Source organism: Plectropomus leopardus, chromosome 2 (assembly GCF_026936395.1).
Source record: "Plectropomus leopardus strain MGB_pleo_1.0 chromosome 2, ASM2693639v1, whole genome shotgun sequence".
NCBI lineage: Eukaryota > Metazoa > Chordata > Actinopteri > Perciformes > Serranidae > Plectropomus > Plectropomus leopardus.
In genome coordinates, this window is record NC_142177.1 from 191,273 (window position 1) to 207,911 (window position 16,639).

The 16,639-nt window shown below is 41.7% G+C and overlaps 1 protein-coding gene across 3 annotated transcripts in view; it reads left to right on the top strand.

Annotated features, from left to right (window-relative positions):
* Positions 1–16,639, top strand: part of LOC121951505 (dihydropyridine-sensitive L-type skeletal muscle calcium channel subunit alpha-1-like) — a 240,275-nt gene that overhangs the window by 20,087 nt on the left and 203,549 nt on the right. For all 3 annotated transcript variants that reach the window (XM_088082423.1, XM_088082426.1, XM_088082429.1), the window contains exons 4-5: positions 14,308–14,450; positions 14,786–14,938. In XM_088082423.1, the coding sequence (XP_087938549.1) occupies positions 14,308–14,450; positions 14,786–14,938 (296 nt within the window). The remainder of the gene's footprint in view (positions 1–14,307; positions 14,451–14,785; positions 14,939–16,639) is intronic.

The following is a 16,639-nucleotide window of genomic DNA, read 5'->3' on the forward strand; positions in this document are numbered from 1 at the left end:
AGGGAAGTGCTAATATTAATGCTCCTAAAGCAGCTATGTCTTTTGATAATGAGACTGATAAATGGCAGGTCAGGGATTTGGGTTTCTTCAAAATGTCTGTTCAATATCTAACCATGCTTGATCTAATGGACTATTTGTAATACATTTTAAGAGATATTGCAGTCTATTGGTAAGGTAGTTATTATAAAAATCTGGTAGCTCCAAACCACCATGGTCCTTCGCCTTTTGAAGAGTTTTTAAACTTACACGTGGTGGTTTAGTTTTCCATAGAAATTTGGAAATGCTTGAGTCTAATGAATCGAACCAAGTGAGGGGGGGTTGGGATGGAACCATTGAGAAAATATAATTTATTTTTGGCAGGACCATCATTTTAACTGTTGCCACTCTTCCCATAAGCGATATGGGCAGATTCCTCCACCGAGTGAGGTCATCCTCTATTGTTTTAAGTAGGGGAATGTGATTTAGCCGTGTCAGGTCCGACAGCCTGGCGGAGATGTTGATACCTAGGTATCTAATGTTTCCCGATTGTAGTGGGGTGGTTGACCTACTCTTGTAGTCAGAGTTTATAGGTAGGACTGTTGATTTGTTCCAATTAATAGAGTTGTCTGAAATAGAGGAGAATTTGTCTATAAGTGCTGTTGTCTCAGAGAGAGAAGCTTGTGCATTTTGAAGGAAAAGTAGTACATCATCAGCATAAAGGCTTATCTTATGGTTCACATTTGCTGTTTGAATCCCTTTGATATTATTATTTTGCCGAATTGCAGCTGCGAGTGGTTTGATAAATATGGCAAAAAGGGATGGAGAGTGTGGGCAACCCTGCCTGGTGCCCCTTTGGAGATTGAAGCTTGGAGAAGTCTGATCATTTGTTCTGACACAAGCACTGGGTGAACTGTATAATGTTTTGATCCAGAATAGAAAGTTATCCCCGAACCCAAATTTTTGTAATGCAGCAAAGAGAAATTTCCAATTCACCCGGTCAAAAGCTTTTTTCAGCATCTAGTGAGACTATTATGGCTTCCTTATTCTGAATATTACAGTAGTCTATCAAATTGATTAGTCTGCGTGTGTTATTTGTAGAGTGTCTGCCCTTGATAAATCCAGTTTGGTCAGGGTGTATTATGTGAGGTGTTATTTTTTCAAGTCCTTTAGCCAGCGCCTTGCAAATGATGATGATGAATGAATTTTAGATCTGCATTTATAAGTGATATTGGATGATAGCTAGATGGGAGTAATGGGTCTTTATCTGGTTTAAGGAGGAGACTAATGTTTGCACGGTTCATATTAGGAGGGAGTATGGAAGTTTCCTTAATTTCAGCAACCATTCTGTTGAATATTGGTGCGAGCATTGGCCAGAATTCTTTGTAGAATTCTGCAGAAAAACCATCGGGTCCTGGGGCTTTCTTGTTGGGCATATGCTGGAGAGCTTCATGAAGTTCCTCCATTGAAATAGGTGACTCCAAAACCATGATCTGTTCATTATTTAATTTTGGTAGTTCGATCATACTTAAAAATGCATCTATGCTAGAGTTTGATGGATTCATTTGTGATGAATACAAGTTTTTATAAAAAACCCTAAATGTATTATTTATTTCTTCTGGGATGTGGGTTGTTTTCCCAGCAGAGTTCTTTACTGAGGAAACTGTTACTTTTTCTTTATTCTGTTTTGATTGGTTTGTCAAGAGTCTACTGGATTTGTTGCTGTGTTCAAAGTTCTCCAGGCGTAATCTCTATAGCTGAAATTGTGTTTTTATGTCAAGTAATTCATTTAATTTCAGTTTTAATTTTCTCAATTCACTTAACAAATGTTTATCTTGGGAAGTGGCATGAGCTGTCTCCAAAGCTTTAATTTGCTGTTCTAATTCTATTTCAAGTGCTTTCTCCTTTTTTTTTTCTTGTATGCGGACTAAGAAATTATTTTACCTTGCATGCTTTTGCCGCCTCCCAAAGAACACAGGGGGAGATGTCAGGCAGGTCATTTGTTTCAGAGAATATTGTCCACTCTTTTTTAAAGAATTTAATAAAGTCTTGGTCCTTAAGCAACGATGTATTAAATTTCCAATGTCTAGATGGTGGTGTGACTGTTTTCTTAGTGACTGTCAGAGTGACTGCTGCGTGGTCACTGATGGTGATAGGGTGTGTGTGTGTGTGTGTGTGTGTGTGTGTGTGTGTGTTAGATGTGTGCAGCTGCCTTTCTGAAGAACCTGCACAAACAAGTTGTTGTATATGTGTTTTCTTGCGTGTGTGCGTGTATATGTCTGTGACAAGTGTATCCTTGTAAAATATGTGGTCGAACTGAACATCATTGAAACATGATAGATTTAAGCATAGGTGGTGACCCATTACAGCAACTACCACAGGAAACAAAACAAACAGAGCAGGTAACACAAATACACAGATTAACAGTCTAAAAGGAAAACAGTACATTATGAGACGTGCACTGTGATTTTAGTTAATAAAGGCCCAAAAGGAGGTTAGCTGAGTAATGTCCTCTGACTTTGAACCCCTCCAGGGGGCCACCATTTTCACAAAACTGGACCTCCGCAACGCTTATCACCTGGTCCGTGTCCGAGAGGGAGATGAATGGAAGATGGCTTTTAACACTCCCATCGGACATTATGAATAACTGGTAATGCCCTTTGGCCTTACCAACGCCCCAGCCGTCTTCCAGGCTCTCGTGAATGATGTTTTGAGGGACATGCTCAGTAAGTTTGTGTTTGTTTACCTAGATGACATCCTGATTTTTTCCCGGTCCCATGACGAACATGTGGGTCACGTCCAGTCTGTCCTTCAAAGGCTCCTAGAGAACTCGCTCTTCGTTAAAGCCGAGAAGTGCGAGTTTCATGTCTCCTCAGTGCCATTCCTTGGTTTTATTGTGGGTGAGGGCAGCCTTGAAATGGATCCATCCAAGGTTTCTGCTGTTGCCTCCTGGCCTGTCCCTGAGATCCGCAAACAGTTACAGTGGTTCCTGGGTTTCGCCAACTTTTACCGCCGGTTCATCAGGAACTACAGTTCTGTGGCTGCTCCCCTCTCCGCCTTTACCAGCTCCAAGGTCCCGTTACGGTGATCTTCTGCAGCCGGGGAGGCATTCTAGAACCTGAAGGCCAGGTTCACCTCTGCCCCCATCCTCCAGACTCCTGACCCAGACCGGCAGTTCGTGGTGGAGGTGGACGCCTCGGACACAGGGATTGGGGCCGTCCTCTCTCAACGGGCTGCGTTGGACCAAAAGCTCCATCCCTGTGCCTTCTTCTCTCGTCGCCTGTCCCCTGCCGAGAGAAACTACGACATTGGGAACCGCGAACTGCTGGCGGTGAAGGAGGCCTTGGAGGAGTGGCGTCACTGGCTGGAGGGAGCCAAGAAACCATTCCTGGTGTGGACAGACCACAAAAACCTAGAATACATCCGTTTTGCCAAGAGACTCAACTCCAGTCAGGCCCGCTGGGCCCTCTTCTTCACCCGGTTCTGCTTCACCCTCTCCTACTGCCCAAGCTCCCGCAAAGTCAAGCCCGACGCTCTGTCCCGACAATTCCAGAGAGAGGAAGAACCCGCCGATGGTCCTGCATCAATTCTTCCGTCCCCGTGTGTTGTCGGCTCCCTCACCTGGGACATCGAGGAGAGGGTGAAGTCAGCCGCTTGAGGCCCAGCCGGGCCCCAGTTCCTGCCCCTCCGACTGTCTGTACATCCCTGAAAACCTGTGGTCAGAGGTCCTCCAATGGTCCCATGCCTCCCGCTTCGCCTGTCACCCTGGCACCAGACGCACTCTGGATATTATCCGTCGGCGGTTCTGGTGGGCTTCTATGGAGGAGAACACTCGAGACTTTGTGAAAGCTTGTCAAGTCTGCAATCAACACAAGAGCTCCCACCAGGCCCCGGCGGGTCTCCTCCAGCCCCTTCCCATTCCGCACCGTCCTTGGTCCCATATTGCCCTGGACTTTGTCACTGGTCTACCCCCCTCTCTCGGCCATACCACCATCCTCACTGTTGTTGACCGTTTCAGCAAAATGGTCCACTTCATCCCGCTCCCCAAGTTACCCTTCGCCAAGGAAACAGCCCAGCTGGTACTCCTCCACATCTTTCACATCCATGGCATCCCTGTTGATGTGGTCTTGGACCAGAGACCACAATTCTCCTCAGTTTTCTGGAGGGAGTTCTGCCACCTTCTGGGGGCCTCTGGCAGTCTGTCTACCATCCCCAGTCCAACGGGCAGACAAAGAGGGCCAATCAGAACCTGGAGACGGCCCTTTGGTGCATGGCCTCACAGGATCCATCCTCCTGGTCACAGCAGCTCCCCTGGATCGAGTACGCCCACAACACTCTACCCAGCTCTGCCACAGGCCTCTCTCCATTCCAGTGTGCGCTTACAGCTACCAGCCCACCTTGTTTCCCACCTTGGAGAGGGAGTCTGCCTGCCTGTCTGTTCAGACCTTCATCCGCTGTTGCCGGCAAACCTGGGTATGAGCGCGTGCCGCCCTCCAACACTCTGTCCAGTGGTATGCCTCTGCTGCCAACCGTCGGCGATCCCCAGCTCCGGACTACCAGGTGGGCCAGAGGGTCTGGCTTTCGACCCAAGATCTTCCTCTCCGAGTCGACTCCCGAAAGCTGGCACCCAGGTTTGTCGGTCCATTCCCCATTCAACGGATCATCAGCCCGACTGCAGTCCATCTCTGACTTCCCCGCACCATGCGGATCCATCCCACCTTCCACATGTCCAAGCTCAAGCCAGTGCATGAAAGCCTGCTGTCCCCTGTGGTGCCACCTCCTTCTCCTCGCCTGGTCGACGGGTCCCCAGCGTACACAGTTCCTGGTCCGGTCTCAACGCCGTGGGAGGGGTCTCCAGTACCTTGTTGATTGGGAGGGATACGGCCCTGAGGAAAGGTCCTGGGTCCCTTCCCGTCACATCCTGGATCCGGACCTCATCGCTGACTTCCATCGGCGCCACCCTGACATGCCTGCTGCTCCGGCTGCTCCGCCACCGGGTCATCGCCCTCCTGCAGATGCTTTATCCCTGCCTGACGTTCCTGAGGGGGAGGTCGTCGATGACGCTTGTGCCGCCCCGGCGCCTGCCTTGGCCAGGTCGGACTCTCTGGGGTCCTGATCCCTCCGTCCTGTCTTTTCCCCTTGCTCCCGCCCAGCTTGGGTTTTTCTTCGCTTTGTTGTTGGTGGTGGTTTTGTTTTATGTTTTTTTTTCTCTCTCTCCTTTTGGGACGTCAGGGGCCATCCCTTGAGGGGCGGGTTCTGTCACGTCTGCTCCTCTGCAGCCTCTCCTCACACAACTCTCTCCAAATCAGCCTGATTTCTTCCACCTGCAGTGCTTCCCTCTCTCTCTCCCTCTGCCTGGCTGCATCCTCCTCAGCAGTAACCACCTCCACCTGTTGCTCATTTCCTGTTTCAGCCTACATAACCTGCCCTATGTCTCACCCTCAGTGCCAGATTGTTCTACCTGATGACAGACTTTCCAGCATTCTGTTCCTGCCTGCCTGCCTGTTGGCAACTCTGTGACTTGTTATTCTTAAGTTTAAGGATGGATTCTTTTATTTCTGTTTCTGTGATTGCCCTAACCTAACCAATTCAGCTGCCTTGTCAGTGGATAATTCAGTCATATTAAGGGGTCCCAAAAATTCTTGTATCTTTTCAGTCTTTTCATCTGATTATCATATAGGTTTGTAGAGTAAGCCACAAAGGCATCTGCAATTTCTTTAGGTTGTGAGACTAACTGGTTATGGGATGTCTAATCTTAGGAACCACTCAACTTGGCTGAACTTTACGTAATTGAAAGGCAAGCAACGTACTTGCTCTGTTGCCGAATTTATAACATTTTCTGCTTGTGAATATTCTGTCCTCAATGTGTGTGTGTCTTTACACAAATTACCAGATAGCTCACAAGCTTCACGAGAAAGTCAGAGGCTGGAGTAAAGCTGAATGCTATTAACTGCTGTCGTTATTCTCATGAAGGCGTTCGTTGTAAAACTGAAATAATACAGAAAAATAGCACCAATTAGTGCATGCTGTTTAAATGACAACATATATGCACACACATAAAATAATGCAAATGACAGCTATGTCATTATAACACAAAATACCACAGTCAAATGATGCACTATATGGTTTACATAACTTGTAAATATCTTGGAAATGATGTACATGAAATTCACCAGCAGAAAATGATTGCTTATACATGCAGCAAGAAAACCAAAATCAAAAAGCTGTCACAACAGCTTATGTCATACATACTCATAGCTACCATAACTTCAGCAGCATTCACGTGTAAATAAACCAAAATACATTATATGACATTACAATCAAATGTACAATGTACATTGAACTTACAAGCGGTGTTTTCCTGGACACAGCAATGAATGGAAAAGAAAAGAATTGGAGCTGCAAGCTGACCACATGTCACACATCAACTGAAGGACTTTCTGATTGGAATGACTGAACTATCACCTAAGTCACATGACTAAAACAACCAATAGAAACAACAGCAGCAATTAAAGAAAGACGAGGATGATTTACTCACAAAAGCCACAAGAGGGCAGAGTTCTCACAGAACATAACAGTGAATCTAAGTGCACCCTCTGCCTCATAGGTAAATAGCACATCTAAATCTTGTTTGGCTTCTTGGAGTAGTTTGTGTGTTGTTTTTATCCTGTCTTCCCATCTTCATTTATGCTCTTGTTGTAATTTATTAATTTTTGGGTCAAGGTTCTGTTGTTCCTCTGACCTTTGTTTCTTTATCCTGGAGGATATGGCTATCATCTTTACTCTCATCACAGCTTTAGCCCATTTAGAGTGACAGACACTCTCATTATTTAAAGACAAATAATCAGTCAGGTCCTTCTGCATTTCCTGTTGGAGCAAAAGGTCAGTCAGTAGTGAGACATTAAGTCTCTGATATTTAAAGTGCTCATATGATGCCAAGCATATTTTGAGAGTGACTGGATCATGATCTGAGATTGTGATAGGCTCTATTTTACTGTCCTCAACACTGTATAGATCTTTTTTTGAGATGCAGAAAAAAGTCTATTCTAGAATAGCTCCCATGTACATGAGACATAAATTCAAATTTTCTTTCTCTGGGGTGATGGGAGTACCTAACATCTACTAATCCCAATTCCTTCATCAACCACTCTACAAGCAGTCTGTCCAGTTTTCTGTCCAATATACAATTTAAATCTTCCCATATTAGGATTGTCCTTTACCTTTATCAGCCAGGAGAGAGGCAAGTTTCTTAAAAAAATTGAGTACAGTCTTCATTGGGAGCATATAGAATCAGCTCTTCATTATGGTAAACACTGATTTATTAAAAAGGATAGCAACCACTCTTTTTTCCCCATTTTTATATAAGGCAAATCCACCCACTCACCCTTTAGTTTTCAGTGTTCTTTCTCTGTTAAGTGTGTTTCTTGAACTAGAGCGACGGAACACTTTAGGCTATTAAACTGACTAAAGAGTTTTTCACTCTAGATGGGATTATTTATCTCATTTATATCATAGTTTACACAGTTTAAAATGACAATATTTGGTTCTGACCGTGTGCTTTTCACCCAGATTTTTTATTTAAGTTTAGTCAGTGACAACAACTTATTATCTATTTGCCTTTCTTTTACCAACTGTGTGCCCAGAACATCTGTCAAGGAGAAACAAACAAAGGAACTTAAAATGTTTAGCACAAAAACAAAGAGAACTTCCACATTACCAGCTGGTCTTACAGGACCAGTTCCCAATAACAACAGGGCAGGGACATGTGAAAGCCATAATTGCCATGACCCCTAAATGCCACCAAGTCCGTCAGTTGCATGTTATGGCCATGGCACAGCCTCTGGAGCCGATTAAGGACGTTCTAGTCAATGCTCACACAGAAAAAAACAAGAATAAACAATCGGAAGACGTGGTAAGAAACAAGATATAGTTGTGTAACTATGTTCCATAGTTTTGGAGTGTAGTCAACAAAAGCTGTGCTGCCTATTTTCTTGTGCGTATGATCGTGTGTAAATTTTAAGTCACATTTAATTTGACTAAAATATTACATCAACCACATCTGCTGCTTCTCTGTCCAGCAGCCCTCTGTATTCTGTCCAGAAGGAGAATTAATGCTCCTGATAACAGTAACTGTACATGAAATAGACAAAAAGTAAATCGTAATTAACAGCAGCACTATATTGTTATGATGCATTATAATGCCTCTGTGGTGCTGTGTAATAATAGTTTTAAACACTCATAGCTATTTATAATGCTTTATAAAAATAATCATAATTCATTATGATGTCATTGTCTATTATTATGAACATGGTGATCATGTGTTATAGAGTGCATATAGTTATTAGCATGTACAAATTATATATATATATATATATATATATATATATATATATATATATATATATATATATATATATATAAAGTATATAAAGTTGTGATGCACTATAATCATTTTATAATACATTATAATCCCTATTGTAATGTATTATAATGTGAGTATAACTCACTGTAGGTTAATTGGCTGCTTTCAGTACAGTAATTAAATCCCTATGATTATAAGTCATTATGAGTAGCCTTTGTTTGCCTTAAGTAAAGTGAGGAATAAGATTGGGTCAATGCAAGAACAGCACATGATATGCTATAAAATGTATCATTTTGAAAAGGAACTAACATACAGTACAAACTTTGTGATGATGAACAGTCTGAACAACACCTAAGTCTCAATTTGGAGATAATAATATAGAGATGAGCATGAAGGTGGATGATTGTCCTTTGTATTATTCAACTTTGATTTAGAGGCATAACTTCTCCCAAGCTCATAAAGGGAGACAGTGAGAAAGACAGGGGTTGAGCAGGCAGCAGAATGAATGAAGAGAGTGAACTGCGGTAATGTCAATTAAGCAGTTTTTTTCTGATTGTGTCACAGCAGTAAATCTCTAAAGCACACAAAAAATAATCCTGTTTGAAGCTGCCTTACTGCCTGATTTATAGTTGTGAGCTGGGGTCAAATACATGCTTTTCAGAATACAAGCTTGAATTTTTGGGATTTGGAAACATAAAAAACACTACTTTTAAGCTACAGAATTATGACAAGTATTGAGTATTCTGAATATGTATAAATGGTTATAACTATATATGCACACCATAACACATTAAAAATCCAAGATGGCAGCACATATGTGTGTGTGAGAGTGAAGTTTGATTTGTTTTTTAAGTTACAATCACCTGTGTGAACCAGTGGTACTCAAGTTTTATCTTCAGTCTTTACACTAGGCTGTTTTATTTACTCATGTTTATATCATCCAGAGGACAAATGGCTGTTCACCAGGTGCTGTGCAGTGTAGCAATGGGGTTCAGAGGCTGATCTGCTATAGTTTTTTTTTTCTGAGACTGTTTGGGTCAGTTTTGCTCTGATCGACCAATCCTGTGAATCCACTTCGGCATTCACTCCTTGTCGCTATACCGGTGTGGTGGATTGCTGTTGGCAGATGCCGGTAATAGCGAGACTCATCTTGGATCACCTGTCCCACTGGCGCTTGTGTTTCTCTGTTTGGATTTGCCTGACCAAACCCAACACCGGTGACGCCGGGCTTCTCTCAGTGAGTAGACTCACTGTGGATCCTTGGGTCTCCTGCTTCCGACAGACATTAGTCTAAGTCTTCAGGAATGCTTTTTCTGTGTTGGATTTTCCTTGGATATCCCTGTCATGCTGCTCACGGTACTGTGTTTTTTAACTTTGCAGTATTTTACGGACTGTCCTCCTGAATTCTGGTAACCCTCAGGCACATGCGGTGCTACTGCAGGACGTGCTACAGTGTGGTGGGACTGGGAGTACTTCATTTGTCAATTTAACCCTCTCACATATTCGTATGAGTGTTACCTGTACTCCTCTCTACCAGGTTGTATATTATTGACAGTGAATGTTTCCAAATGGCTGCTCAATGGCGAGGAGTCACTTCACTCTTATTGTCTTCTTATTTTAAAAAATCATTTTATATTTTCTACTGCTCCTGCAGTCAACACATTCTCCACCGTGATGACAATCAACTTAAAAAAACAATAACATCAAGCACTAAGTTTAATAATGTTGCTATTATTGCTCTAAGGGAATGTGGAATCTAATCCAGGACCAGACATTCCTGCAAAATTTCTTACTCCTGCTGATTTTAAAGCAAGATCTGGTCTTGGAATTATACACATTAACGTCAGGAGTTAGCTCCCTAAAATGGATATGATAAAGATTTGGATAAACTCAACAAATGCTAAAATTGTTTTATCAGAGACATGGCAGACAAAAACTGTTCCAGATAAGGATATTTTCAATAATAAATCTAATGTGTATCGTTCAGACTGTCAAAGAAAAGGCAGTGGGGTGGCAATCTATGAAAAGTGCAATTTTGGTGTTAAACTATTGATCACTGAATCTTTAAGCAAGGAGCTTGAGTTTTTAGCCCTTGATGTGGAGGTATCCCAAAATCACAACATTTTGCTTGTTGGATGTTATAGGCCCCCATCAGCCCCTCATAGCTCATTGAGCACTCTGGTAAAACTCCTTTCCCAACTACAATTGAGTAAGTCTTGGTTGGTGACTTAAACTAGGACTGGCTATACCAGCTTCTGATGCACAGTGTGATTTTTTTAATCCTCACACAGTTAAGTAGTTTCCCTACTTGTCCTAATTTGAAATGTCAGTGATCATTGGGTGATAGCTGTTGTATGAGATACAAGGATACCTACGACTGTGGATCAGAGGTAGAGTGGCTGTCCGCTAATTGGAAGGTCAATGGTTCAATCCCTGGCTCCTTATGTTGAAGTATCCTTGGGCAAGATACTGAATCCCAATTTGCTCCCTGCCGCTTCATCGGAGTGTGCATGCGTATGAATGATTACTACCTAGTAAGTGGCACCTTGTACGGTAGCCTCTGCTAGTACTGTGTTAATGTGTGTGTGAATGGGTAAATGTGTCGTGTCCTGTGGAAGCACTTAGAGTAGTCGAAAAGACTAGAAAAGCGCTATACAAGTACGGTCCATTTACCATTTTACCTAAAACTATGCCTCGCTTTGTTGAAAAAAGCAATATTAAATATTTTGTAGAGCAGGCTTTCTCACATGATCTAAACCATCTTGATTGGAATATAATCTCCTTATTTGACAATGTTGAACTTGCTTGGAAATTTTTCCACAAATCCTTTATTGACACTGTAAACAAACACGCTCCCATGTGTAAATTTAGAGTTAAAGGGTGTGATAACCCCTGGTTCTCAAGTGAACTCTCCGACTTGCTCCATGAGCGAAACTCAGCTTGGGCCAGAGCATGCAAAACCAGATTAGAGTCTGAATGGCTTTATTTTAGACAGCTGAGAAATAAATGAACCTCTCAAAAAGATGAATTTAAAAACAAAAGCTGAATTTTATCTGTAGTCAACAACTGAAAATTTAAAAGACCTGAAGAAATTTTGGCAAACAATCAAGTCACTATCTAACCACTGTAAATCTCTTCCACCTAACATTGTCATTAATGGTCACAGTGTAACAAATAACAGATAAATTCAACTCTTTTAATAATCACTTCATATCCTCAGGTTTTTGATTCAAGTCGAAGAAGCTCCCTCTGGTGTCTCCAGTTCTTGACAAGTCCAGACTTTTACCTTCTGTCCTTTTACTACACCAGATGTTTCTATGGCTCTGAAAAATCTCAATCTGAGATAACCGGCAGGCCCAGACAATTAAGAGCCCTTCTTTTCAAAGCTTGATGCGAATTTTATAGCTAAGCCACTGTGCCACATTTTTAACCTTGCTTTGACTTCAAATAAAATCCCTGAGGACTGGAAATCGGCCATTTTACTGGATTGCCTTAAAGTTGCTGGGTTTTCAGACCATGCTGTTGGATGGTTTGCCAACTATCTTTCTGGTAGAACCCAGGCTGTTCACTCAGAGTGTGTAATCTCTGAGGTACTACAAATTCAGAAGGGGTTACTGTTGTGGCAAAAACACCTCTGAAGACTTCTCTAAAATTAACTCAAACGCATATCTAATGTAACTATTCTTGCAGGCTTTCATCAAAAGTGATGATGGATGTTGTAGCTCCAGCGAAGGATCACTTGAGATGAGCAAAGTCAGTTGCAAAGTAGAGTTTTATTGTGGTCTATGACAACACAACAACAAACCCGAGCCAATCCCGGGATTAGACTAAACATGACTTTTGAAACACTCATTTTTATACTCATATGGAGATTCTGGGGTCTCTCCCCCCTCTTCTGAGGACCCAGGAAAATCCTCCTTCCTGCTTTCATCTTTTGGCTCTGATTTTAATAGTGTCAGCATTCACTGGGGTTCTAGGTACTTTGCCACACCCCAGACCTATCTCTCTCGTGACACCATTATTTCCAAGACCTTTAATACTTTATTTTTAAAAATAATGCAACTTAGTTTACTTATAATATCACACCCAGGTTACAGACTGGTTATTCATACAGAATAAATGTTCACCCTGTTTCAAACTACAGCATAATAGACCACTCAGTAGAAACACAAAATCAAGATTCAATTTACTGTTGTGGAAATCATATTCAGTTACTTTAAAAGAGTGTGTGTGTGTGTGTGTGTGTGTGTGTGTGTGTGTCGTTGAATGTTTAACCTCTGCTGTGTGTGCTGTTAAACTTTTCTCCTCCTGTTTTTTCTCACACAGCGGAGATGCAGCTGGTCAAGGCCTCATGCCAAAAAGTTACTATGACCTTGGACGACATCATTATACCTAATCATTATACCTTGGTTTTGCACTCTTCATTCGTTTTTCCCACCTTTCTTATCTTGCAGCTGCTCCTTTTGTCTTTCTCCCAGGCTACTGAACTTTTTACCCAATTCTCTGATTTTTATCACTAAAGTACCTCAAGGTTCAGTTTTAGGACCACTACTATTTACTTTGTATATTAATTGTCTCGGACAAAATATCCCAAATTCTTCTTTTCATTTTTATGCTGATGACTGCTGTGCACCTATGCCTGCACGACACAAGACTGTGTCGTATTTTTAATGCGTACTGTATGAGATTGTTTTTGTTGTTGTAACTATGTGTTGCTGCCACTTTTGGCCAGGTCTCTTGTGAAAAAGAGATCTTTGATCTCAATGGGATTAAATAAAGGCTAAGTAAAAAATAAATAAAAATGTTCATTATTAATTAAATACACTGGCATCATAATGAGTTATGATTAGTTTTACAAAGCATTTTAAATGACCATGAGTGCTTATAACTGTGTTATAAAGCACTAAAGAGGCATTGTGATGCATTATAAGTACGTTTTTATATTGCGTTATAATGCATTATAGACATGGGTTTCATACAAAGTGTGACCAAAATGAATATATAAACCATATATCAAAACTGTGCATGTCTGCAAACACATATGCACCTATTCATAGTTTTCAGTCACATGACTGGCATGGTGCCGGTGGCCAACAGTGGAAACTTCTTTGAGCTGCAGCACAAACCCACCAAATTTTCATGTCATGCAATAAATGTTTAGATTGCACCTCCAAAATAGAAAAACAAAGAGAGGGGGACGTGGGCATGTCATAGCACAAATCCACAATCTCTTCCTCTTTGGGTTTTCTTTCTCAGATGGAATTCTATTAGCGGCTTTTCTCTTCATCGGTTTGTGCACCTGATTTAACAGCAACTGTCTGGCATACTAGCAAAGCTAACCACAAACCTGCCAAAAACATACAGGCAGGCAGTGGCAGAAGGCATTGCCCTCATGTTCCTATAAGGATGTGACGTCACGTACACTTGCATAAAACCATGCATCTATTTAAAATGCATCATGTACTGACATACAACTATGCATACATATAAAACAGCCATTAAAACAGCAATATACAACACCACAACATGATACAGCCAAACAGCCCCAAATGCTTCAGCTATATTTTCTTTATTTGTGGTTACTGGAGCCAAGCAGGGGAAGAGCAGTGTAAGACCTGTTGAGGTTGGAACAATCCAATCCAGATTTGCCCCAGATTTGTCTTTAACAACCTTCATTTCTGGATGGAAATCATGAAATGAAGCAGGTAGTTTTTCTGCATTTCTTTCTCACACACATCCTCAGGAGGTAGAACATAGATCTGAGGATAATATGCACAATGATGGAAATGTGGATGCAGTTAAAGTGACTGAGCTTGACCAAGGGAGAAGCAGCAGTCATTAAGCATAGTCAGAAAGACTCTCACTGCTTTCAACTGTGTATTCCTAAAACTTTAAATGTGCTAAACAACCATTTGTTATTTCAGTTTTAGAAAAACATAATCTTCTCTTTTTTTTTTTTATCTCTCCAGGCTTTTCACTGTGGTTGTGGATGCCATTAATCACATCAGTGGGGTGGAGGCTCCAGTAGGAGAAAAAGGTGGTGGCTTTGACATGAAAGCTCTGCGGGCATTCAGAGTTCTCCGACCACTTAGACTGGTCTCTGGAGTACCCAGTGAGTAAATGGTCTGCCTTTGAATCAGATACTTTGTAAAACTGAATTATAGAACTTGCTCACGCTGTAACTGAATTTGATCTTGCTATCATTGTTATTTTATTATTAGTGTAATAAGTAACACTAATGCTAAAATTTGTATTGTTGGTATTCTTTGTATGAATATTTTATTAGTAGTAATGCAGGTTTATACCGGTGTTTACAGTCATGTACCAACATTAGGGGCATTTAATTTATTCAGTAACAATTACACACATACACATACACATACACACTGTGTTGTCAGATCATTTCTTAGGAATATTGGTTTGAATTATTCCTGTTTTCCCCCGTAGGCCTGCAAGTGGTGATGAACTCCATTCTAAAATCGATGCTTCCTCTTTTTCACATCACCCTACTGGTCCTTTTTATGGTCACCATCTACTCAATCATGGGATTGGAGCTTTTCAAATGCAAAATGCACAAAACCTGCTACTACATTGGCACAGGTACTGTTTTCAGCACAACAGAGTTACATATGGCAGTACTACTAGAGATGCACCAGTATGATTTGTGGATTTTGCCAGTAATGACCTAATTTATCAGTTACTGGCAAGAAATAGTCTTTGTCTTTCTATAGTGTGGTGTCTTTGCTGTCAATAACAGTTTATTTACTTTGCAACTCAACAGATTATTGACACAGCGGTAATCTTTCTTAATCTAAAATTATGTAATATTTGACAATGCAACTAGAGTTTGAGAAAAATCCATAAGTTAAAAAAAACACACAAGTTACATGGTTCGAAGAGGAGATGCAGAAACTTTTCACTCACCATGTAGCTCCTCTGTTGACATACAGAGAATGGGTTGGTCTGATCATTTTTACTCACTCCAGCACAGTGCTATTTGTGAGGTCTGTATTTTAACATAAACACTATTCATGCTATATCAGGAACTGTGAGTGTTAAATGAGATTTACAAGAACTGGCAATGTGTCTGCCATAAGGTCAGATGAGAAAAAGAAAAAAAGTAGTAATGGACTGTGGTAATGTAGTTAATTGAGCCGTAGTAGAAAAGGTACCTCTACTGGACTCTATGGATAATACTCTCCACCATCCATGAGCACACATTTGCCCAACGACATTTGCATAAATGTAGCTGGCCAATTAGGATGTGCCTATCCAAATGCATTTGGACTACACAGTATATGAGGCAGTACAATAAGCTGTCTGCCATCCCTTTTCTTTTAATCTACGATGATTTGCCAACTTAACAGTGTGCTCCATGGATGCATTCAAGAATATAATCAGTGCCTCAGCGCAGACCACTCAAAGAGTGGTGTTCAGCAGCAACCAGAATGCCACTGCCCAAGTTTAGATCCCAACAGTGTTAGCATCACTTTAGATGCGTCAACGTGATGCTTTGCTGCCATGACAGTGACAGTGACAGTTTTTTTTTTAATTTCAAGTACACCAAGGCTGGATGAAGTTTATGGTGGACACAACAGTTTTCATCACATCATTTAGCTTCAGGGATTGGGCACACAGACTCTCCTGATGTATGATACAGTGGCATGCAACTAAGTCACTTGGATTCAGACTCAGACGGCTCATTTCTTTCTTGACTAATGCAGTCAATCCTTTCTGTGCGCCAACCATCGCGAGGGCACCATCAGTGGCGATGCCACTCAACTTTTCAAATGGCAGTTCAAACTTCTTCATGGCCACAATGACTTCTTTAAACAAATCCTCGCCTTTGGTAGTGCCATGCATGGCTTGCAAAGACAGCAACTCCTCCTTCGTATCAAACTCGGCGGTAACCCCACGCACAAAAATGGCAAACTGTGCTGTGTTGGTGATGTCTGTTGTCTCATCACAGGCCAGAGAAAAATACACAAAGTCTTTTGCAGTGACTTTAAGTGTTTTTTTCAATATCTTGTGCCATATCTGTTATCCTGTCTGCAACGGTGCGTCGGGACAAACTGATGTTTTGAAACATTCTCACTTTGTCGGGCGCCAGCAGCTCGGCGGTGGCTACGAGGCACTCCTTCACAAACTCTCCCTCGGCATAAAGTTTCAGCTTTGTGGCTATTAATTCACTCACCACAAAACTTGCACGCACAATATTGTCCCTGTCAGTCTGTGGTCGTGCAAAAGCTGCTTGTTGAGCTTCCAAACTCCGACGAAGTGTGTTTATTTTATCCAACCGCA